We start from the raw sequence: 23,102 nt of genomic DNA, 5'->3' as shown, positions 1-23,102 counted from the left end.
GGCTTGTGGCTTGTGTAATATTCTGATTGGCTGGTTTGTTTGGTGTGGGCGGGGAAAGGGGCATCGCCGATCGTATTGTGATCTCACAATCAGCTGTTTTGTACGTTCTACATTCTGATCCGAGGATCAGCTGGAGGCAGCAATAAACCGAAGGAAAGTCTGCAGCGGAAAAAAATAGAGGAGAGGAGAAAAAAGCTGCAGATGTTATGATCTAAAAACATCAGTGTAACATTTTTACACGAAGCCCTTCTTCTAAGAAGAAAGCTATTTATTTTTGTATGTTTTAACTACCTCACTTAAAGACTAAAGCTATGCTTTAAGAATTGTTGTTGTTTCTACTGTGTGTGAGATCTCGTTTACAACTTGAATAATATTGCAAAGGCAGGTAAGCTCTTCTTTACTTTGCTTTAAATCTGATAACTTGGTGTGTTTTGTGTTATGTGTGTGATCCCAAGAGATATCAATTTGTCTCTGCCAGAAGCGACTGCATTCCTTAGCCTAAATATTCTAGGCTACAGAAAGTATTCATCAGATATCAGCCATCATGAAATAGGTAGAATTACATAGCTTTGTTTTGTCACTGACTCATTAAGGGGCTATATTTGACTCTTGCGTTATAATAGGTAATGACCTATTATTAGGCCATGATTGAAAACAGCATAGCAGCCCAAACCAAACGGCTTAATTAGGTCGATTCGACGTCCTATATCCTGAAAAATGAAACCAGCCTGCATACGAATATATTAGGCTACAGGATAGCAGCAGCCGTTTTGTAAATTGCACCAAATGCTGATGTGGAGTCGATGGCGGATGTTGATGTTTTTCTGGGAGGCGGACCTTTTAGGCTCAGGTTTTCTGCAATAGTTTTCTGTTATAGTCACTTATTTTATATTATGTGAAATATTATATTATAATGTAGGCCTATTATCATTAGCCTATCCAGCCGATGTCCTTCGTGCACTGTCGCTGAGCCACAACTGTCATTGCTTTGACCCTTCAGCTGTAGAGCTTAGGCTACGGATAATTCATTTTTAATCTGGATACTCTGTGTACAGAAAGTCTTGTCTTCTCTCGGCTGGTCGGCTGTCGACAATCTGAGGCCGAGGTCGATGTTTTTTAATTGTGTTACATCAATCTTAAGGTATCTTAAATGTAAACATTGTTGCTGTGGGCAGCGGATTTCTTTTTTTTTTTTTTTTTTTTTGTAGGCTAACGTCAATGGCTTTCGACTCCGACGATGACCGTCGACAATAGCATTCACATATGGATTGTTTTCGGCACAGCAAAATGCAGATGAGCCATAACAACATATATGTCGCATATACACGGTCATAATATCTTAATATTTTCGCTATGTTTGCTATTTAGAGATGTCAGATGTCTCCTTTTTCTTCGGTCGCAAAAAAGGCTGGAGCCTCTCTGTCAGCGTCAGTGACGTGCGCGTGACATCACAGGCATCTTGTTTTTATTTTGTGTGTCCCCTCCCATCCTGCTCTGCTCCTCCTCCTTTAAAAAAAAGAGACCAATGTCAAAAGAAAGATCCATAATTCAAGGTCCTTTTTATATTGTAGGATGTGCAGTTGTACCTGTGAAGTCTTATTTATAGTGTGACTTTTGAATAAAAACAGAATATGAGGCCTGTCTGTAATGGGCCTGTCTCCTAATGATCATATCAGAATAATGCAACATCTCTCTGCTGTAGTGTGTATGTCATATCATGTCTTTTAGGTTTAATCTGGTTAATGTATTAGATTTGCCCAGATTTGACTCATTTATTAGTTTATTTGACAGGGACAATGCTCATTGATCAACAGAAAAAAAATAACTGTAAATGAGCCACAATTAGCCATGAGGGCTAATTTAACGTGTTGACCAAGGCCAGATGTTAAAAAGGTATCCTAAAAATAGGATTAAATGACCTGTCAATTTAATTTTACAACATAATAAATATGCACAAGATAGTTCTGTAAACATTCAAAATTAATTATTACCACAGTGTAGTTACTACATTACAAAGACAAGTAAGGAAAAAAGCAAGGACTGTTAAAGGAAAAATATGACAGACAAAGACAGAAAAGACAAAACAAGAAAGCCAGACTTACATATTATCATGGTAACATTGTTTGACTACAAGTTTTCAAACACATCTCTCTACATTTGTGCCATAATTTCTCACATGTAATAGATTTTATTTCAAAGGACATTTATCAGTGTGGGTGGTTGTTGTTATATAATGCACCTATGCTAAGGAACTGTCTCCTCCAGGATATAGGCCATATCAGTGTTGGTTATTTGTTCTCTATTGGCAGTGTCAGTAGCTATATTTACACTAGTCAGATAGCCATGAATTAGCTGGCACAGCTACCAAACAGATAAAATAGTTTTATCAGGGAAGTGCTACATGTAGTCAATGTTGAGTGTGTGTGTTTTGTAAATGTCTGCTGTACCTTTTGCAAAGCAAGCCTCAGGCCTTGTCACCAACATTTTTTCTATCAGGATTGGTCGTGGTCTCATGACTTATGTTTATTAAGTTCAGGAATGCATTAAAACAGGTGTGTCCCCCCCCGCAAATATAACAATAATGTCCCTTCTTATGTAATTGACTGAATAGGATTTTAACACATAGACCTAGACTTTAAGATCTGATATGATCATTTAAGACCTACAGCTAAGAGCTTTCTATCTAGTAGGCTCATGATTTCTTTTGTTAATAGGCTTTTACCTTTGCAGCTTTTGCCCAATTTGTCTCTAATTTCCTCTTGCTATTTCAAGCATACAGTCATGCAGCCAACAGTCTCCTTGACAGTGATTTGTTAAAAGGATTATTCCATCTGACATAAGAAATCTCAGGAGCATACTTCATGGTTGCAATTAGGATGTCTCTTCTCTCTTCTTCTATGTTTCTGGTGTTCGTGGTGATTCTTCAAATAAGGACAAAAAAGTGTCAGCTTCCAAACAAGCATCCATGCATATCTCTTTCCGTGTGTCACCTTTGAATCTGTGCTCCTTTATTAATACCAACCTCTGTCATTTCTTGATCCACTCATGCAGTTGGTGAAATAGTTGAAAGTCAGAAGCACATATTGGATTTCCATAAAGACCGATCAGGCGGTGGGTCAAACAGATTGTGGACTGAAATAGTTTATGATCTGGAATTTAAAGCTCTACAACTTTGAAACTATTATACAAATAAACTAATGCATACATAAAAGCATATGGAAAGGAACCATTTTAATCTAAAAAATCAAGAGATATCTTTAAGTGTGTGAGCAAGTATTGGCAGAGGTTTGCTCTCTGTGATCTTTTCAGTCATTCCTTCTTCTTCTGCACTCACATAGTTTAAAAATAAATAAAACTCAGCCTTTGAACATGGAAGGGTTAGTATTGTAAGCTCTGATGGTTCAACCAACCATCTGTTCAACATTACATCATCATGTTCACATTTACGCACTTTTCCTTTGCCTCAGTACCTTCTGTCCTAATGACTGCTCTCTCTGTCTTCGCATTTCAACATTGTGCACATTCACTTTGTTTGACTTTTGTATCCCCTCCTTTCACTTCCTCCCCCTCTTCTTCTCTGGCCAGTCCATCTGTCCTGAACCTGTGCTGATTGGTCATCTAAACTTCACGGGGGAAGGGAGGGGAGTGTAGTGCTCTCATTGTCCACCAGTTTATTGCTAGCCTCAGTGCTGTTAAATTATTTTGAATAATAGTGGGAAATGTGTTGCTTCATTCAAGCCGATCTTAAGATCCCCAGTTCATCTAATATGCAAGCTATACAGCAGTGTTCTTCTGTATTTAATGGCACATTGTTTATAGGCTTGTCAACCTGTCATTACAATACAGGTCAAAATGCTTTGTGGTTTGAGTCCAAAAAGTAGTCCCAACTTGTTGTAATGTGTCTTGAAATAACCTGAAGCTCTTACTACACGCATTGCTCATTCTCCATATCTAGTGCCCTGACGAAGCAGTAGAAAATTAACCCAATAAGTGACTTCTTTTTTATTGTCTCTTTAAAGAAAGTGTGTTGATAGTGAAGTACCTTATCTTCTGATTACCACTGACCACCCTCTTCTTTCTCTCTCTTGCTCTCTCTCTCTCTCCAGGCCTTTGCTCCAAACCAAGTGAAACCTTACATTTGCACTACTGAAGCCTGTCCACTCCTGTTTGTCAAGACCGAGATCCAGCAAAGGGCTTCAAGTGATAAAAAGAGACAAAAAAAACAAAGAATTGCTTAAAAAAGCAACAAGCGATACCTAAACAAAAATAAGAAATTCAAAAAGGCAGCTACAGCTTTTTCTTTGTGGAAAACAAGAAGTCATCAACACTTGAGAAAACAAGCAGTCATGTTTCAGCGTTTGAGCAACCTGTTGTTTGGGGAGGTAGAAGAGGTGGAAGCTGAGCTGAAGGGACCCAACCCCTGTGTGACGGAGGCCGACGAAGAGGGATGGATGCTCGTCAACCTGCCTGGTGAGTCTCAGCAAAGGGAGCGCCGTAGTGGCTCGGATAGGTCGGTGTGGCGTTTAAGAGCCACACCAAACTGGGAAATAGTCTAATTGTGTTTGATGTTCAAAGATTGAGGTAGCTGTTCCTTTTGCATGTATATAATACTGACTAACATTTGAAGTCTAGAAGTAATGATGGGGATGATGGGGTGAGGTGAAGAATCAGTTGGGACATTGCGCGACTACAGAGCTGTTTACCCATATTGCTGCAATACCAAACGTGTTGTCTGTCAGTCGATGGAAACACATAATTCTCTGTGAACATACATCTCCTTCCTCTTTGTTAATGATCTCAATCATGATAAAGGCAATGATTGAGTATGAAAATTTGCTTTAGTGCCTTTTCAGAAACCAACCAAACATCAAAAGCAACATAAAAGTACCTCTCAGGAGAGTCAAGACAAACATTATGTCACTGACATAATCACAATCTTAGAGGGTCAACACAACTAATGATGTGACTCTTTTATGTTTTGTGTTTCCTTACCCCCTCTTCTTCCCCTCCTCCAATTTTTTTAAACTCCCTTACATTACCCACACTGGTATGTGTGCGCGTGCGTATGTGATCCCTAAAAAATTGCCCCCTTCAACCTGCATGGCTTTTTGAAAATGTACCACATCTGCATCATTTTTGCAACATCCCCCTCCCACCTTAAACATCTGTCTTTATTGACCGTCTCATCGCTGCCATGTGCTCAGAAGAATCTGACTGCATGGTGCAGGCGCAGGATGAGACGGGAGCCCCACTGATTACACAATCATTCCCAGACAGTAACCTATCAAATCATCAAGTCACACATACAAGGACTGAATGCCCGGCCCCCATTTCCCACCCCCCTCACAAGCGCCGCAGGACACATAAAGGTCGGGCACGAGGTGCAGTAGCACTATCAGACCCCCTGTCTTGTCCAAGCGCTAGCCCGTCAGACTCGGGTGCCACCACACCTGTGACCCTGCCGAGACGGGCCAGACTAGCCATGCCCTCCTCCGCCCCGTCATTGTCCCCTGGCTCTGGAAGTGAGTGTGGGGGCAGTGGGGGTAGAAGTAGGGCAGGTCCAGAGAGAGGCTGCATGGATGAGAGCTGGTTTGTCACCCCTCCCCCCTGTTTCACTGCAGAGGGAGCCACAGCGGAGGCCAGCCCGATGGAAGACCTGCTCATCGAGCACCCCAGCATGTCTGTGTACGTCTCACCGAGCAACTTCTCCATGGTCTCCAACAGCAACCTGTCTGTGGTGGGAGAGGAAAGCATTGTCAGCCTGGCGAGCAGCGTGAGGTCAGGAATGGCGCTCTTTATGCTGGCTACACTTGACCTTCAACTGCTTTTTCAGCATCAGCACAACTATCACAACAATCACACCTTCATTTATTCTTTCCCCTTGCAGCAGAGTGGCAGAACCAGCTGCTGCCCCAGCCAGCCGCAGCACTATGCCCACCAGGGTGAGCCGTGGAGCAGCTGCCCAGGCTGGAGCTCTGGCCAAGGTCACCCAAGTGGCCAGGGTCCAGCGTAACAAAGCCCGCATCGAGCGACGCCATCTGGGCCGTAACCGCATCCAACGCCAAAACCGCACCAGGGAGCAGGTCCCTCGCCACGCAGCCCACGCCAGAAACACCTTCCTTCACCAGCCCAGCAAGCGTAACATCTGCCACTAAACTCCCCAGCAACCAGGGGGCATTGTTTACTCTGAGGGCATTAGTAGTGCATAGTCAACTCCAAGACACACAGGATTAAATGTATTCACCCACTGCATATTTGCTTTCATTTCTGCACATTATATCATATTACACTCAGATACCAGTTGACCAGCTTTTTGTTTTGGTCTAGTAGTCACAAACTAGCTCCACCTGGTAGTTTTATGCCCCGTTCTGCTGTTATGAACCAAGCCCTCTGAGTAGTTCCATGTAGACCTTCATTATACTTGTTGTCTATTGCAGTATCCAAACAACTAAAAATGTCTTCATAATATTGATACAGGTTATACTTAGAAAGAATAATGTCTGAGAAAACAACAAAAAGTTTAGCTCTATTGATCTTTTCTCCTATCTTAGTAAAATATTATTTTCTTTCACGCATGTTTTTTTTTTTAAATAATTAAATAATTGAATCCCTAAAATACTGTTTTGAATTTGGAGATAATGATTTTAAATTTAAAACACCAAGTGTACTTTAAGACGTTTCTGGTGGAAACCATGCAAGACAGAGACAAGTTAATCCATCATGTATTCAAAAGCTTTACTACACAGGTGATTTATTTTTTCAGAAAAGGTGGAAGGTTATATACCGTTTGGGACGAGTGGGAGCAGAAAATCATTAGACTTTGTTTCTTTCCAGTTTGGTCTGTCAACATGTAAAGTGAAAGGACAAAGGCAAGGAAACATGGGGCAACCTGTTTCATCATAGGAAACAAATATTGTGATATTTCTGTCTTCTCACTTTGTGATGGAAGAGAGCAAGTAGAAGATGGCGAGAGAGCAAAACAGACTAAAGAGTAAAAGTAATGTCAGGAATTAGAACTAGACATTAAAAAGAACGTGGTTAACATGAAACAGTCATAGGAAAGTTTTATGTAACCCTGTGAGCAGCCTGTGAGCATATAGAAAATGACCCTTGTTTTGAATGTTTCATCTGTGTTGCTTTTGATAAAGAATAAGGCTAACTCTAACCCTTTTTGTGAACATGAAGATTGGTGTTATGGGCACCCTTAATAAATACATAAATCGAAAAATGTATGAATAATAATAAGGAGTATGAATGGATTTCAAGTGAAAGGACACAGGGCTTGCCTTTGGGTTACAGGGTATGGCAGGTTATAGTAAGTGCAGAGCGGTATTGATGGCAACTCTTTATTTTGTTTTGTGAAATTGTTTTCTGCTCATTTTGTCTTGTAAATCAAACATTATTTTACAGTCTCTCTTTCTGCATTGTTCCACCAAAGACAGAAAACAGTGTTCCTCTTAGACAAAGAGAAAGTACACTTTTGGCTTTTAAGGCCAACAAATAAAAAAGAAATAAAAAAAATGCTCCCTGTAGTTAATACACAGCATGATGATCATTAAATGTGTGATCTGTAGACTGAAGTAATGTGCCCAGCACACATCAGCCATTTTCATCCGTAGTGTGTGCTGTGATCTTACGTTATCCATGTGAACACCAAAAAGAAAGTACAACCCATTTACACATCAGTCCATTTCATTGAAAATTCACTTACCGCCCAGGAGGCAACTGTCAACAAGCCTAATCGTCTTGCATATGGTCGTGCAACCCATTGCTCTCTAACATCTGCTCCATTGCTGTCCACTCCTTTCTCGTTAGCACATCCAGCTCTAACAGTTTCCACTTAAAGATCTAGCTTACTGATATGTATTCAACAACAATAGTAAACAATGGTGCTGAAGTGCATACTAATGTTTGTAAATTATTTGAGACATGGATGTAAGTTTGCACTGTCATACATTTTGTGAGTCAAAGTTTTAGCAGTGTGCTGTGTGCTTGTTTTTTGTTTTTCTTTTGTGATAATTATTTTCTTTTTGTTTTGATTCAAATTGTGTGTGAAAAGGTGTACTGACACGTTGCTAGAAACTCTTAAAAAAAACAAAAATAAGTTCATTCTCTTGTAAATATTACAAAACAATTTATAACGCTCCGTTAGATGTCAAAGCCTCTCAGGACTTGAGTCCACAACGTTGTGTCCAATGGGACTAAAGAGAATCCTCTCTCTGCCTCACCTCTGTGCTCATTATCAAATCAAGAGGGCATTTCATTGGCCAAAAGTGGTGTGTTTGCCCCAACTTCAGTCTCATCTCTTTGAGATGCACCATAAAACAGCACTAGATTTAGAGTTGATATGCTATAGGCAAACACTGCCCTCCAGAGGGTCCATTTAGCACAGCTGTATGGATGCTGGTGAGGATATGTACAATGACATGGTTTTAATACAAAGTGTTCAAAGGACATATTGTCTGAGGATTCATGTCAGATTGAAAAATGGAAAATGGAAATGTCTTGTCTCATTTAGATCATCTAGATGAGTAAAATACATTATTTCCCCATGAATGACGTATACCACAATTTTTTTCATTTCTGCCAATAATCCTATAAATGACTATGTTTTATCCAGAATATCTGTTAATTTATGATATAATATGAATTGTATATTTTATTCTGTTTAAAGATGACTATTATGTATCCTGTTGATTCCTCCGAATGGTGCAGGAGATGGATCTGAGGGGATGAGTCTAACATGCACAAACAGACACACACACACACACACACACACACACACACACACATAGTGATCTCTATTAAGGCTTAGTATTCTAATTGATTGTGTTTCCAAGTTGAATTCTGTTTGTTTGTTGTAAAATACATACAGAGTGAAAACAGGGTAATAATGAGAGATCACATGTGAGTGTGTGTGTGTGTGTGTGTGTGTGTGTGTGTGAGTGTGTGTGTGTGTGTGTGTGTGTATGTGTGTGTGTGTGTGTGTGTGTGTGTGTGTGTGTGTGTGTGTGTGTGTGTGCTTACAAAAATGTAAAGACCATCACAGATACCCCTCTGCCACTACAAACCTGTCCTGTTTGCTTTAATTTTATGTCTTCCTTTCTCACCCACATCATGTAAAAAAGGAAATGTGTTCTCAGTATGTTGTGTGTGTTTATTGGAAGGTGTGGTTTAAAGGTGAAAGTCTACAATGGGGAGAGGGAGTGGTCACCAGTGTTGATCCGATATGATGTGGACAGGGAAAGGATGAGGCAGGAGATAGTTTATATATTAAAAACAATATTAAATGTATTATAAAAAAAAAATACAATAGAATATGCTTGTATTTTCCCATATAGTTATTATAACAGTGGTACACCAATAGGATGTTTTAAATGTGAGGCATTGAATGTCTGGGGAGTTCCATATGTTTTATGTTGTGCCCTAAAATGATGGCAGCTTAAAAACACTTGGGGTTGCGCCCATGTTAAATCTAAATTAGTACACTCATCCCCTCATAAAAATTAAATATAGAGACATATAACATTTGGTGTATCTGATATCTACAGTATGGTGATTGTGCCTTTCACTATTTCTGCATGGTTTTTGTGATGTACTGATTTTTCCAACCCAAAAGTGGACAGTAGTCCACTGACAGGCAAGACCTATGCAAAAATCAACTGATGGGTTTTCCAGCATCCATTCAGAAAACACAGGTACACGCCAAAAAAACAACAACAATAAATACTCAGGTTAACACCTGAATCTTGTGTCATTATTTTCATGTGGGATTGAAGGAGGGAATGGAATTAAAGCAGAGAGCTTGTGATCTATTGTCATTCACGTGGAAGGTGGATCCTTTAAAAAGTACCAGAATATAAAAGTAAAAGTTTTGCATTTCAAATAGAACTTAAGTAGAAGTAAGGTAGGGTAAGTATTATCAGGAAATTGTATATCATCAAAAATATTCATTATGCAGCAGAATGGCCTCTGTCAATGACATAATACATTTTATAATTATTACTGATGCATTAACATGGAAGCAGCATTTTTTGGTTGTAGCTGGTCAAGAGAGTGCTAATTTTTTTTTATTTTAGTTTACATTGATGCAGATTTACCAGTGACAAATTTATATATAATTTATATAGTTTATATTTAAATACACACTGGTGTAAGTAACTCTTTAGCTGTTAAATAAATGCAGTGGAGTAATAAGTAGACCTACTATATGTTAAGTAAAGTAGAATATAAAAAAACATGGAGTGAATAAATGGTAGTACTCAGTAAAGTACAAGTACCTAACAATTGTACTTATGTACACGTATTTTGTTAGATTCACCTTGTAGATGACTGTGTAAAAGTAGGCGGAAGTTTACAGTATGCAAAAAGGAAAGAGGTGAACAGACGGGTGTGGTAAGTGTAAATAAAGCCTAGGCCTACTATGTGGAATGAATATGGATGGGGTGATACCATGCACAACATGGACTTAAAGTGGCTTGAAAGAGGAATACATCAAAAGTAAGCCAGCTATGAGAAAAGTTGATTGATTGATTAGTGATTAGGTGTAAACAAGCAAATTATAGAATAAGAATAAGATCTATTTTTGCAGCAGAGTGCTCCAACATTGTGTTGTGCTGAGACATCATGTTGTTGAGTTCCCCTGTAGTGTTATTGCCTTTCTGTGGATTGAAGCAGGTAAAACAATATCCTGTTGAGGAATCAGTATTAGTATTCTTCACTGTCAATTAAAACTGTAGATGATCTTCGGCCACTGAAAAGTGGAGGAACAAGAAAAGAAAAGGGAGGGACAGAAGGTTTGTAATTGGAGCAGGTAGGCTATTCAGACCTGACCTGTCTATCCGCTTCACCAGTATTAGTATAGAGACTCGGAGGGCCCGGAGTTTTCCCATTACACTGTCATACTGGACTGGAAATGGACCTTTTTCACAGCAGACATTTTGACTTGTCATAGTAGGAAAAGCAAAGCTGAAATTGATAACCTTAACGATGGCTCCATTCCATCAAGTGTCCCAGTAAGCTATTTCAGTGAGTCAGCATGCACAATACCAGGACCTGTCCTAAGTGGAATGCAGCCATCATTAATGGGTTTGAATACACCTGTGCTTTTCCTACTATGACATGTCAACATGTCTGCCGTGAAAAAGGTATATAGCGTGAAGCATCTGTGCTGGAGATGAGGGGATTGTGTGTAGTGGCTCTTTTGGTCCCAACGCCGTTTACTATGAAGTAAGTCTGATATTGGTACAACAGGCATCACCCGCACATCCTATGTCAATATGTGTAATTTAAGAATATTTCCTGGTGAGTTATACATTTAAATCCTTCCAGGTTGCTCGTGGTCTTTAGGTCACAGAAAGTGAAACATGTACTAAAATTCTAGTTGGCTATTTTACCTAACAAGTCTTACCGGTTTTACTGAGCTGTAACTATATCTATGAGCTGTAACATGAAGCTAACATTCTGCCGTGGCCCGTGTGGTCGCGTGAATCAGGTCAGGAGCTCTTGTGTAGTCGTGGTGACGGAGAGGCTTCTCTCATCGCATCTCACCTGCCATGTTCAAAATCCCCAACATAACACCGTCAGTGTTTGTTTTTATTTGACTGCACGCATTTCCCGACAACGGTAAGTAACATTAACGTCTCTTTGTAACCGCACGTTTGTGCGGAATTAACAGAAAGATATGTTAGCTTGTGACAGCGGTAAACCGGTCAACATACATCACAAGTAACGTTGGTGTAACTGCTAGCTAGCGCTTCGGGGTTTATCTCTGTGTTTGGGTTTTAAACGGTAATAATGCTGTTGTTTTAAAATATAATGTCAATGTGAATGTAGTTTGCTGCTTTTCGGCACCATAGATAGACGGATGCAAACATATTTGTCGCATGTCAATATTTGCGGTAATGTTAGCCTAACGTTATGTTTACCTAATGGCCATGTAAATAAAAGGACATCCTCAAGACCGACAAATGCTTCTCTAAGGAAATTTCTTGCTGAAATCCAGTTGACCTAACGTTACATTGTTTATCTTCTGCAGGTGGCAGCCTATATAACTGGAAAAGTGCATCATCATCGGAGCTAACGTTAAACACCCGTGTCTTGGCCTATCAAAAATATTCCCGTAAGAAGTAAAAACTGCAGAGATCTTGTAGTAAGGGTTGTTATATCATACAAGGAAAAACTACATATCCCTGTAGGGGAGTTGGGATTTACTTGGATATTAATAATCCCATCAAGTACTGTAGATGCAGTAATTCCTTAGCACCACAGCAACAGTGGTCCATAAAGGCATATTACAGGGATTTTTCATCTGGATGACAGTAGCAGGTGTGTGACTAATTATCCCAGACAAGAAACACATGTGACTGGAATATGGATATCCTGCCCTAACTCCCTCACATCCTAAGATAAAGATAGGTTAACTGCAGGATAAACAGTAGTCATGCACAGCCCTGCTCCTGAAATTGTGGCAGGGTACCCAAGTGGATGTGTGGCAGATAAAGATGCCAATCCGGAGACAATCCTGGGGAGTGCCTACTCTCCGGTGGACTACATGAGCATCACCAGCTTCCCCAGGCTGCCAGAGGACGACGCACTGTCTGCGGAACACACCCTAAGATTGCGCAAAGAGGATGACAATGTCCTGAGTGAGCAAGATACAGGTGAGTCAGCCAGGTCAGACAATCTACCTTACACAGGATTTGGATTCATAGAGCAGCATTGTTTCTCAGTCAAATCTCCGGAGTTGTTTGCACTCCTCATTAGTCACAAATTTATTTCTAAAGGTTGGAGTTGAACTAGGGCTGCAACTAATAATTATTTTTAATTTCAAATAATTGCCCAATTATTTTCTCAATTAAAGGGATACTTTGTCGATTTTCAACCAGCCTTGTATCATAACAATGTGGGTAGTATGTGTAAATTAACTATGGTAAACTTTCCTCCATCTTGCCAGCGCCCAGATTTCCATGCTCATCTCCCAGCTCAAATCGCATAGACAGCCCATTTTTATGAAAAGATCCTCTTTCCAGCTTTAAAATACTCCTTATTAATTTTAAATGTATGTATTAAATGTAAAAAAAAAAAGCTAGTTAGTTTCCCTTAGAGCCCAAGGTGATTTCCTCAAATGTCTAGTTTGTACAACCAACAGTAAAACCTCTTTACAGTATATATTTGATTTAATATCATGTATGACAGAGAAAAGCAGAAAATCCTCATACTGGAATCAGAATTGTTTGGAATTCTAAATGATCGATTATCAAAATGGTTACATATTTGAACTACAAAGGTGCCAACTGGATTCCATGCATGCAGAATCCAGAAATGTTTTTTTTTTTTCTTCAATCCTCCAGTAAGCATGGCTACTTCAAACTGACACATTTCTTTTTATGAAGTTTGTTGCGAGAGAACAGAGCATATTGCTCTTTGCTATTCAATCTAAGCATTTTGGTTTATTTTCTTGTTGTTTTATGCCCCAGACCCAGATGCGTTTCTGAAGACAGCTCGTCTCCAGCGTCTCCCCTCCTCCGCTTCGGACCTGGCTAGCCATGATATTGCATCCCTGCGGGAGACCACCAGAGACCCCTTTACAGAAGACTGTGCCTGTCAGCGAGATGGACTGACAGTCATCATCACAGCTTGTCTCACCTTCGCCACAGGAGTCACTGTAGCTCTCATCATGCAGATCTACTTTGGAGATCCACAGGTTGGGGTTGCATATGTGTTCCCTGAGTTGTACTTTTGTAACCATGTTACAATAGTGTTGCTTTTCTCAAATAACTACAGATGATTATGAGTAATTCTACATGCTTCTCTCACGTCCCTCCCACACAAGCCCAAGTAAGTTTAAAGGCTTATAGACAATCTCTAAATTCCTGCTTTGTTCTCTTGTTTCTTGTTAAGATCTTTAACCAAGGAGCAGTGGTGACAGATGTGGCCCAGTGTACATCTCTTGGCTTTGACATTCTGGAGAAACAGGGCTCCAGCGTTGATGCTGCCATCACTGCTGCCCTTTGTTTGGGAATTGTCCACCCTCACACTTCTGGTATTGGAGGGTAAGATTATCTTCTGAACAGGACTACCACTGAGGTTCTTAAACAGGTTTGAATATGGAGCTTTTAAATCCTTTGATGCTCTGTTGATGTTTAGTGGTGGAGTTATGTTGGTGCATGACATCCGTAAGAACGAGACGAGGGTCATTGACTTCAGAGAGACGGCACCATCTGCCATCCACGAGGAGATGCTGCAGACAAACCTTGATCTAAATGTAAGGCGTTTTTTTTTTCTGGAGTATCCTTTTCTAACTGTAAGATGTTATGGATGAGGACAGAAGACACTCTAATTGATATTGTGTAGTACTGGGGTTAATGTGTGCACCCTGTTCTTGCTGTTGCATTTCAGCCCGGCCTGCTGGTGGGAGTACCAGGCATGCTCAGTGGGATGCATCAGGCACACCAGTTGTATGGCAGGTAAGGTAACTATAATAACTATAACTTTAATGTAATACTATTTTTGTTTGTTCAATCTTTCTCAATGCCATACATTCATAGTCCTCATGCTGGTTTCTGAATTTTCTACATTCCTTCCTTTGATATTATTTGTGGCACACCTGTGTTTCAAATGCCACTTATAAATATAACCTAATCTATTATTTTCCTCCAATTTTTACTTATTATAATAGCAAAAGCTTATTTTTACGTCTGCTCTGAGAGCTAAAGGAGTGAGATCTTATAGTGAAAGAATCACCAGCTGTTTTAAAAGAAAATACATTGTTTTTAGCAAGAGTGTTGGGCTGCAATTACTCTGTTTGCTGTGTAATTATCATTGTCCTGACGCCTCAGCTGGTAAGAGGATGATGTTACAGAGCTAACTAACTTGCAATGTCGAGTGTTGTACTAAAATATTGTGGATTATTATTTTGGCACAAAAATCTCTTAGATTTTTGATGAGGAGTTCAGAGTGTATATATGAGTTTTTTAAACATTTCTAAACTATGCCAATCTTTCATGACTTTTGAACTCTCCAGAATGCTGTGGAAGGATGTGGTTACCATGGCAGCAGAAGTGGCTCGAAATGGATTTAATGTTACTCATGAACTAGGTAGGTATAGTGTAATGTTGTACAAACCACTGGGTATAGTCCCTGCGACTAATGACACTGCTATTAAAGGACACCAACATTATCGCCCGGCCCCAGTGAAGTCATATAAATATTAGGTGTGAGCTCATCTTCCTTTCCTTTCTCTCTCCCTAGCTGAAGCTCTGGCTAAAGTTAAGGACCAAAACATGTCTGATGCATTTCGGGATTTGTTCCTTCCCAACGGCCAGGCTCCCCTCTCCGGGATGTTTACCAGGCGTCTTGATTTAGCAGCCATCTTGGATGCTGTTGCAGTTAAGGGGATAACAGAGTTCTACAGTGGAAACCTGACGCAGGAAATGGCAGCAGCAGTAAGGAAGAATCTTTTTTTGCTCCTGTCTCCAACTCTGGTTATATGACCATGATTATATAAGTATTCATACAATTTGCATAGATCCATGGGGAGTCACTTTTAGTCCCTTTCGCTTCTGCTTTTTACATTTTGGCTAGGGTTATGTAATAATTCAGTATTGTTGTAATGTGACAAAAATAATGATGTCCGTTTATAATGACCCATAATTCTGTGGTCTAAAGGAAAGATTTAAAGATGGTAATTATTAGTTACACACAGTCATCTAACAAAACAAAGCCAGAGTTGGTAAAGTTAGTATTTGTAGTTAACATGCAGTTCAACACAAACACAATCAGTTTATTTAATCATTATTTCTTTGCATTTCACTAAGAAGATCTTGTCTTCATAAATTAGAAGTTATTTTAGTAATGATTGATACATTATTTCAGATGTTATGGCTAGATTTTCTTTGTGGGATTATGTTTGTGTTCCAAAATATAGATTTAACATATATAATATATTGGTAAAGAATGTATTCCATAAACTGTTCTAACTAAATCAATATCTAACTAGGCCTGTAACAATTATTACATAATTGTGTAATTGGCAATTTCTTTACGTAATCACGATTTCTTTGTTTAACCGCAATTAACTGCTAACATTAGCTAAGGTCCTAAAGGGTATGAGTATTGAGGGTCATTGTTGATTTTGTTTAGATATGCCAAATTGTAATTCTAAGTAATTATTGGTCGGACTGTTGAGCTAAAGCTATGCTAGTTGTTGGCACTTGACCCTATACATGTTCATAGCAACAAAAATGACAAGGGGGGGGAAACATCTAGAAAAAACGTTTTATGATAATAAAGAGGGGTTGTTTACTTCATAGGCTGTGTACCTGTGATATTACATTATCTGGGTCACATAACTGATATAACCAAAAGATGTGTCCTGGAATTCATTCAGAACTTTAATTTGTTTTAAAAAGTAAATGCATGTTTTTAAATTTGACTGAATGAGACAATTATATTGTCAATCGCAATTATTTCTGAGATAATTAATTGTAAAGTAAAATTTGGAATTGTTACGGCTCTACATCTAACCACAAACACCAGAGGTCAAACCAACTCACATTTTCATTTATTTTCACTAGGCATTATTTGACTATGAATACATTTGTGAGTTTAGTAGGTAAACTTGTAGAATATAATCAAGTATCCATTAAGGGTCAGATGACTGAAATGTTTTTGATAATAAAATGAGAGATCAATGTACAATTTTAACTCACTATGCATTTTTAATAAGGTACAAGCAAGAGGTGGGGTGCTCACAGAGGATGACTTTGGAAACTACAGCACCGTCTTACAGCAGCCAGCAGAGATCATTTATCAAGGTAAATATATGTTGTACTATTTACTTTAGAGATGTTTGAGGAAGACTCTGAAAACTGTTAAGTGGGTGGGGCTAAACTCTTCTAAACGCCAACGCACCGATCCGCCAAACATCCACAGCTGTCCTCCGGCTCCGCTGTCCTGCCCGTCTATCTGTGCTCCAGCCTGCACTCTTGTAGCGTTGTACTGTATTAACAGTACAACATAATTGTGATGAACAGTACTACTAAATAAATAGAAGCAGAACTGCAGCAAACTATATTGCACACTGAATATTAAAACAGAGAATATTGCACAGAATGTGAAGTATTGCACTACACTACATCTCTACACTATATTGAGGCCTCGAGATAGTATCTTGAGGCCACGAGATACTATCTTGAAAAGTTATAAATAATTTTTTTTGACAAAGTGGGACCAGAGGGGCTGTTATTTATCTATCTATCTATCTATCTATCTATCTATCTATCTATCTATCTATCTATCTATCTATCTATCTATCTATCTATCTATCTATCTATCTATCTATCTATCTATCTATCTATCTATCTATCTATCTATCTATCTCTCTCTCTCTCTCTCTCTCTCTCTCTCTCTCTCTCTCTCTCTCTCTCTCTCTCTCTCTCTCTCTCTCTCTCTCTCTCTCTCTCTCTCTCTCTCTCTAACTAATGAGTTGGTGTGTCTGAAGGACACCATGTGATGGCGGCCCCGGCCCCACATGCAGGTGTGGCCTTGATCACTGCTCTAAACATCCTGGAAGGATACAACATCACCAGTCAGGTGCCCAGGAACCACACCTTCCACTGGATTGCAGAGGTAGTATACTAACTGCTTCACCCCTATACAGCATAAAGAGCAAAGTGCAGTCATTTGTATGAATTTGACTCAAGTATTCATTTTGCGTTACTCCTCCAGGCTGTAAAGATAGCTCTTGCCTTCGCTAGTAGGCTGGGAGACCCCATGTATGAACCTTCTGTCTCAGAGATTGTCGCCATGATGCTGAGGTAGATATCCCCATATCATCTTTAAACATGTAATGTGTATCTCCATTGTCCACCCTAATTCAAAAAGGCATTTTCGTTGAACCCTGCCCTTTTGTTGTTCCCATCTCCAAGTAAATCCCAGGCTTCCCTCCTCCGCCAGATGATCAACGACTCTCAGACCTTCCCTGTCGGCCATTACGCTCCATCATTTATCTTGGAGACGGGTGCAACAGCTTCCCAGGTTGTGGTCATGGGCCCGGACGACCACATCGTGTCAATCATGAGGTACATCATACTTTAATTGAACTGCTAATGCACGTTGCTGAAACAGATCACAGTGACTGTTAAGAGAGGGTTGATATCCCTAGGAAAGTAAACTAAAAGCTTTTTACTTGTGGCTGTTTTAGCTCTCTGAACAAACCATTTGGCAGCGGGATCGTGAGTCCTTCAGGAATCCTCTTGAATAGCCAGATCCTGGACTTCTCCTGGCCTAATAAAACACAGGGCTCATCACCTAACCCAGTAATTGTGCATTCTCTCTTCTTTTTATTTGATTGCAGTATTAAATTATTTCTTATTGAAATATTTTTTTCTGTAGCTGCTTTCATTCCTCATGGTTTTTGTGTTCTTTTGCTGTAGCTTAACAGCCTCCAGCCTGGGAAGAGGCCCATGTCCTTCCTGATGCCCACAGCAGTGAGGCCTGCTGTGGGGTTATGTGGCACATATGTGGCCATTGGATCTTCCAATGGAGAGAAAGCTCTCAGTGGCATCACACAGGTTATTCAATTACTGGAAGAATTCATTAAATGATTGATTGATTGATTGTTAGATTTTTTTTATCAGTGTGAAAATATACTGTATCGTTCTGTTATTCTATACTGTATATCTAATTATTTTATTTGATCCTTCACAGGTGCTGATGAATGTTCTGTCTTCACGTAAAAATATGAGTGACAGCTTAGCATACGGAAGACTCCACCCTCAGCTGCAGCCCAACATCCTCCTGGTGGACTGTGAGTTTTCCCTACTGATGCAGCTATAATGTAGTTTGATCCAAATATAAGTCCCTTCTGAAGCTATGATTGCAGTGTTTTGGGCAGATTGGCTTTTTGACTTTATTTTCAATTTAAATTGTCATTTCCTGCTATTAACATGCAGTATGCAAATATTTTCTAGTTTTTTTCACTCCTCTATAACTGTAAACTGATGGCAGTTTTTCACCATTTTCTGACATTTTATAGACCAAACACCTAATCGTTTAATCGAGAAAATAATCAGCCGATTAATGACAATGAAAATAATCGTTAGTTGCATCCCTAAATCCAATAGTGCCCTTGTACCAGTATTTACATTGTCATCAGATCACCTTTATGAGATGAGTAGCTGGGAAGGCAGCAAGTACCTTTTTATTGTCATCAAAAACAAAGGTGGCAGGTGTAGGTTTTCCATGGCTAGGAGTAAAATACCTTCTTGAAATCACACTTTTTTTTTTTCTCCCTCTGTAAGTGAGATATATCAATTTCGGGTACATGATCATACTACAGATCTGGGGTCTCATTTATAAAACTGTGCGTAGGATCCTTACTATAAGTGTACGTGCGCCCAAAAGCCCAAATTGGCGTACGCCAAAAAAAAGTCAGATTTATAAAACCGTGCGTACGCACACCTGTAAGCAGTGTTCCCTTTATAAATCACAGATTGACTACAAGTGTGCGTACGTGGATCAACCTCTTATCCCGCCCTGTACACGCCCATTTCCCCACACAGGAATTGCTAATTTCGGCCTGTCCGTATGGAAACCGGATCTATAGACTACCTTTATTCATAAAATCTTCCAAATCAGCAGCCATTACGGTACTCGGGGACAGCTTTGATATACCAGACGTATATAATAAGATTTAACAGAACTATATATTATATCCAAACAAGCCTTAGTGATGAAGTTGAAGATTATATATAATATTTATTTTAAAAAACACTTAGCTGTCAGCCATTTCCCTCTGGAAACAGCCGGTTTCACCCAGAATTGCGTGGACCTATATTTGGACCGGGATGGCACGGTTCCGGCGTGTTGCCCTCTCTACTGGACCCAATTCAGTAGGCCTACATAGATCCAAGAGCGCAGCTATATTACTATTACAGCTACATTAGGGAATCGTCATGGTCCCTGAAGTCTCTTTTTCTCCTGATTCTTCCATTCCAGTCCTCCTGCAGGGCCAGCAGTGCCATCATGCAGCATTACGCACGGGTTCACCGCAGTATTTATATGTTTAGTCTACAACAATTTGTGATTGTTAACACCTTGCTAAAATCACAGCAACAACTAGTGGTATCCCCCACCCCGAGATACAATTTGAAATCGAAATGTAATAAGCAAACACACTTTTCTTCATGCAGGGTTTGTTATGAACAGTATTACATTTTAGACCGATAACAAGGACATAGAGCGTAACGATTGCGCAAGAGCTTATCGGCTGTATTTCCAGACTTTGACATTTGATGATGTATGCAAAGTTTTAAAGACATATATTTAGTTATTTACACTGTGTTCTGGCATTATCTAATGCTAGGGTATTTGATGCTGTCCTGTATTCCATGCAGTCGGGCCATCTCCTCCTTCTGCCCTCCGTAGCGGACAATGTGACAGCGAGACAGCGCTGATTAAATATTAAGAACAAGTTTTTATTTAAGATTTGAGTTTGAGGTGTTTATGGAACAATTATCACTCAGTACAAGCGCAAATAATAAATGCGTGAGGCATTATTTTTTAATACTTAAACATATTAAGAGTAGCCTAATCGTTAATCCCACATGTACTTTCTGCAGTCTGACTTCAGTTCACCACCTCACCATCTGCGTCGCCAATTCCTATTTTGTCTCCAAAATGTGCGTACGCATGGGTCAGAGTTTGCGTGGAGGACCGCACATTCTCCCGTCAAGTTTGTTTTTTATAAATCACAACCTTTGCGTGGGAAGTGGCGTACGCGCGTTTTCAGCCCCGTTTTGTGCGTACGCCACGTTTATAAATGAGACCCCTGGTTGTTTTGGATCTGGGTGAGATCTAAATATAATCTGATCATGATACTTGGTAAAAGGCTACTGGGTGTATGTTTGGTTTTAAACATGATATACTATGACCTGCATGCGTAAAAACCCTCCTAGACATACAGTCCAAACACACTGGGATTGCTACACCTGTTGAACTCACTTTGAGTGTTATTTTCCGTTAGCAGATGAATCGGTTTGAATTTTTTTCCTCATTGTCCATTCTTCCCGCTAGCCTCAGATCATCATCCTCCTCTTTTCTCTCCTACAGCTAAGTTTCTAGACGAAGATGTGGAGCTGCTGCAGGCCAAAGGTCACAAGGTGGAGAGAAGAGATGTTCTCTCAATGGTGGAGGGCACCCGGAGAACCAATGACCTCATCATAGGGGTGAAAGACCCCCGTAGTGCTGATGCCTCCGCTCTCACTATGTCCAACATGCCCTAGTGTACCACCTTGCCCCCTACTCGCACATAATTAAGAAAGGATAAAAGTAACACGGTATGATTGATGGTTAGTGAGGGAGTAAGGAGGCTGCTCAACACCTAATACACTAAACATAAGTTAATGGCAAAGTATGGTTGTTTGACAGAAAAAAACAGTCAACAAAAATACATGCAGCTTTGTCTTAGATGACCTTGTAGGAATGTTGATGTGATGCAATAGATTTTTTTAGCGGACGCACAGAAAACTACAAAGGATCACCATCTCGCATACCGATGTTGGTATGCCCTTTCTCACAGCCTCAAGTAACGTTCAGTTGCAGTGTAGATAGTGTTCAAAATGTACGTCCATCACTTAACGACATCAGTCAAAGTCTGCAGCCAAGCTATATTACGCAGAGCAGTAGATCTGATGCCCTCCAGGTCCACTTAAAGGGAGCAATATACTCAAGAGGTTTAGAGTGGATTTACTTAGTTAACATTAGAGAAAGGAAGTAGAAAAGTGTAATGGCCTTGGGAAGCTATTTTCACAATGTGGAGTGACAGCTAGTTTTAGGCCTGTGATGTACTGATCAGGACATTCGAATGATGAACAAAAGGATTCTTTGCAAGAATGGGCAGACATGAGAAAAAGCAATGATGCCACACCATTGAGTCACCATTCACAACACGTGCATGGTCCTCCACCTTTCTGCTTTTCAACTCATCCACTGCATTTTACCATCATTTGAAATAACGCATATGATCATGTGAAATGGTGAAGGTAATAATATTTAAACCACAGATTAAGCCATACATTGTCACACCTAAACTAGAAAATGACAACCCTGCTCTTTATATGGTGTGTGTAACTGTGGTGTTGTTTGGTACAGCTGCTGGAGTTAAGAACAATCAATGGCTCCTTGGGACCGTGTTCAGACTAACGCATTAACACAAAATACGACATTCAGAACTATCCATTGATTTACTTATACAAGAGGATTTGCTTCAGTTTCACAGGTGTTTAATATTGCTAATGATAGAATACGTGTATTTAAAGATATAATTTATGAAATTTTAGTTGTCGCATGATTTTGTTCTCATTTAAGATTATTTTATTTAGAACAGGGATACTTGTTTTCAGAATGGGAATAATATAATTCTTTACAGATGGATTGAATGTAATCTGTCTATTTTTATATGAATATTTGTTGGGCTGTATACATTATTTCTACTGTTGTAACTCAATGCCTTTAATCAGCTCATTTTAGAAAAGGCTGTTGTAAGGGTGTTTATTTTTGTATACTTGTGTTATTATTTTAGGTAGCATATTTGAAGTAAGAACAAACAGCTTTTCTAAAGCGTTGCATTCTAAAAGTGGTTCAGTTGAATGCAGAATGGCACATGCTGACTGATCAAACGAGCCCTTAACCTTATTGTCTTTGTTGTTGTTGGGCACTAGTGCAATTTGACTGTTGAATTTTACTGTTTGATTCTTGTTTCCTGTACTGTAGAATAACATGCATTCAGGCACGCATTTGCACAAAACCTGAACCTGTTTGATTTCGTCTATGTGCATTGGTATCAGATTTGAATTAAAATCAGCATTGTTCAAATCCAAGAAATAAAATGTTTGCACACATCCTAACGTTGAACACTGGGCTTTTAAAATTGTGCAGATATTTGTTTGTACACTTTTTATACATACAAATGTATATGTACATAGTAGTCAAATGTTTATGTTTACCTTGTTTTAAGCCGTATGTTTCTGTGTATACTTTGAGAGCAACAAAAAGGCAGTCAAATTCCCTGTAAGTGTTAACACTTACTTACCATTAAA

At 39.5% G+C, this 23,102-nt stretch overlaps 2 protein-coding genes across 9 annotated transcripts; both read left to right on the top strand.

Moving 5' to 3' along the window:
- The first annotated feature begins 113 nt into the window (after nt 1-113).
- tp53inp2b (tumor protein p53 inducible nuclear protein 2b) lies at nt 114-9,646 on the top strand. Of its 4 annotated transcripts, none has more exons than XM_028583937.1 (4): nt 114-276; nt 4,107-4,470; nt 5,205-5,778; nt 5,888-9,646. In XM_028583937.1, the coding sequence occupies exons 2-4, from the start codon at nt 4,347-4,349 to the stop codon at nt 6,153-6,155; spliced, it is 966 nt and encodes a 321-aa protein (XP_028439738.1). In that variant the 5' UTR covers nt 114-276; nt 4,107-4,346; the 3' UTR covers nt 6,156-9,646. The 4 variants fall into 4 exon arrangements, with proteins under 4 accessions (XP_028439738.1, XP_028439740.1, XP_028439739.1 ...); XM_028583939.1 differs by having other exon boundaries at nt 114-385; nt 5,622-5,778; XM_028583938.1 differs by having other exon boundaries at nt 114-385; nt 5,208-5,778.
- Nucleotides 9,647-11,123: 1,477 nt separating this feature from the next.
- Nucleotides 11,124-22,917, top strand: ggt7 (gamma-glutamyltransferase 7). 5 transcript variants are annotated; one of them, XM_028582953.1, is made up of 17 exons: nt 11,124-11,229; nt 11,495-11,625; nt 12,038-12,662; nt 13,479-13,705; nt 13,903-14,054; nt 14,149-14,266; nt 14,401-14,468; nt 15,026-15,099; nt 15,253-15,446; nt 16,730-16,817; nt 17,504-17,631; nt 17,731-17,819; nt 17,931-18,083; nt 18,206-18,320; nt 18,438-18,575; nt 18,712-18,811; nt 21,115-22,917. In XM_028582953.1, the coding sequence occupies exons 3-17, from the start codon at nt 12,443-12,445 to the stop codon at nt 21,285-21,287; spliced, it is 2,037 nt and encodes a 678-aa protein (XP_028438754.1). In that variant the 5' UTR covers nt 11,124-11,229; nt 11,495-11,625; nt 12,038-12,442; the 3' UTR covers nt 21,288-22,917. The 5 variants fall into 5 exon arrangements, with proteins under 5 accessions (XP_028438754.1, XP_028438757.1, XP_028438755.1 ...); XM_028582954.1 differs by lacking the exon at nt 11,124-11,229 and adding an exon at nt 11,235-11,304; XM_028582956.1 differs by lacking the exon at nt 11,495-11,625.
- The last annotated feature ends 185 nt before the right edge of the window (nt 22,918-23,102 follow it).

This window comes from Perca flavescens, chromosome 7 (assembly GCF_004354835.1).
Source record: "Perca flavescens isolate YP-PL-M2 chromosome 7, PFLA_1.0, whole genome shotgun sequence".
NCBI lineage: Eukaryota > Metazoa > Chordata > Actinopteri > Perciformes > Percidae > Perca > Perca flavescens.
This window is presented reverse-complemented; position numbering and strand designations above follow the sequence as displayed.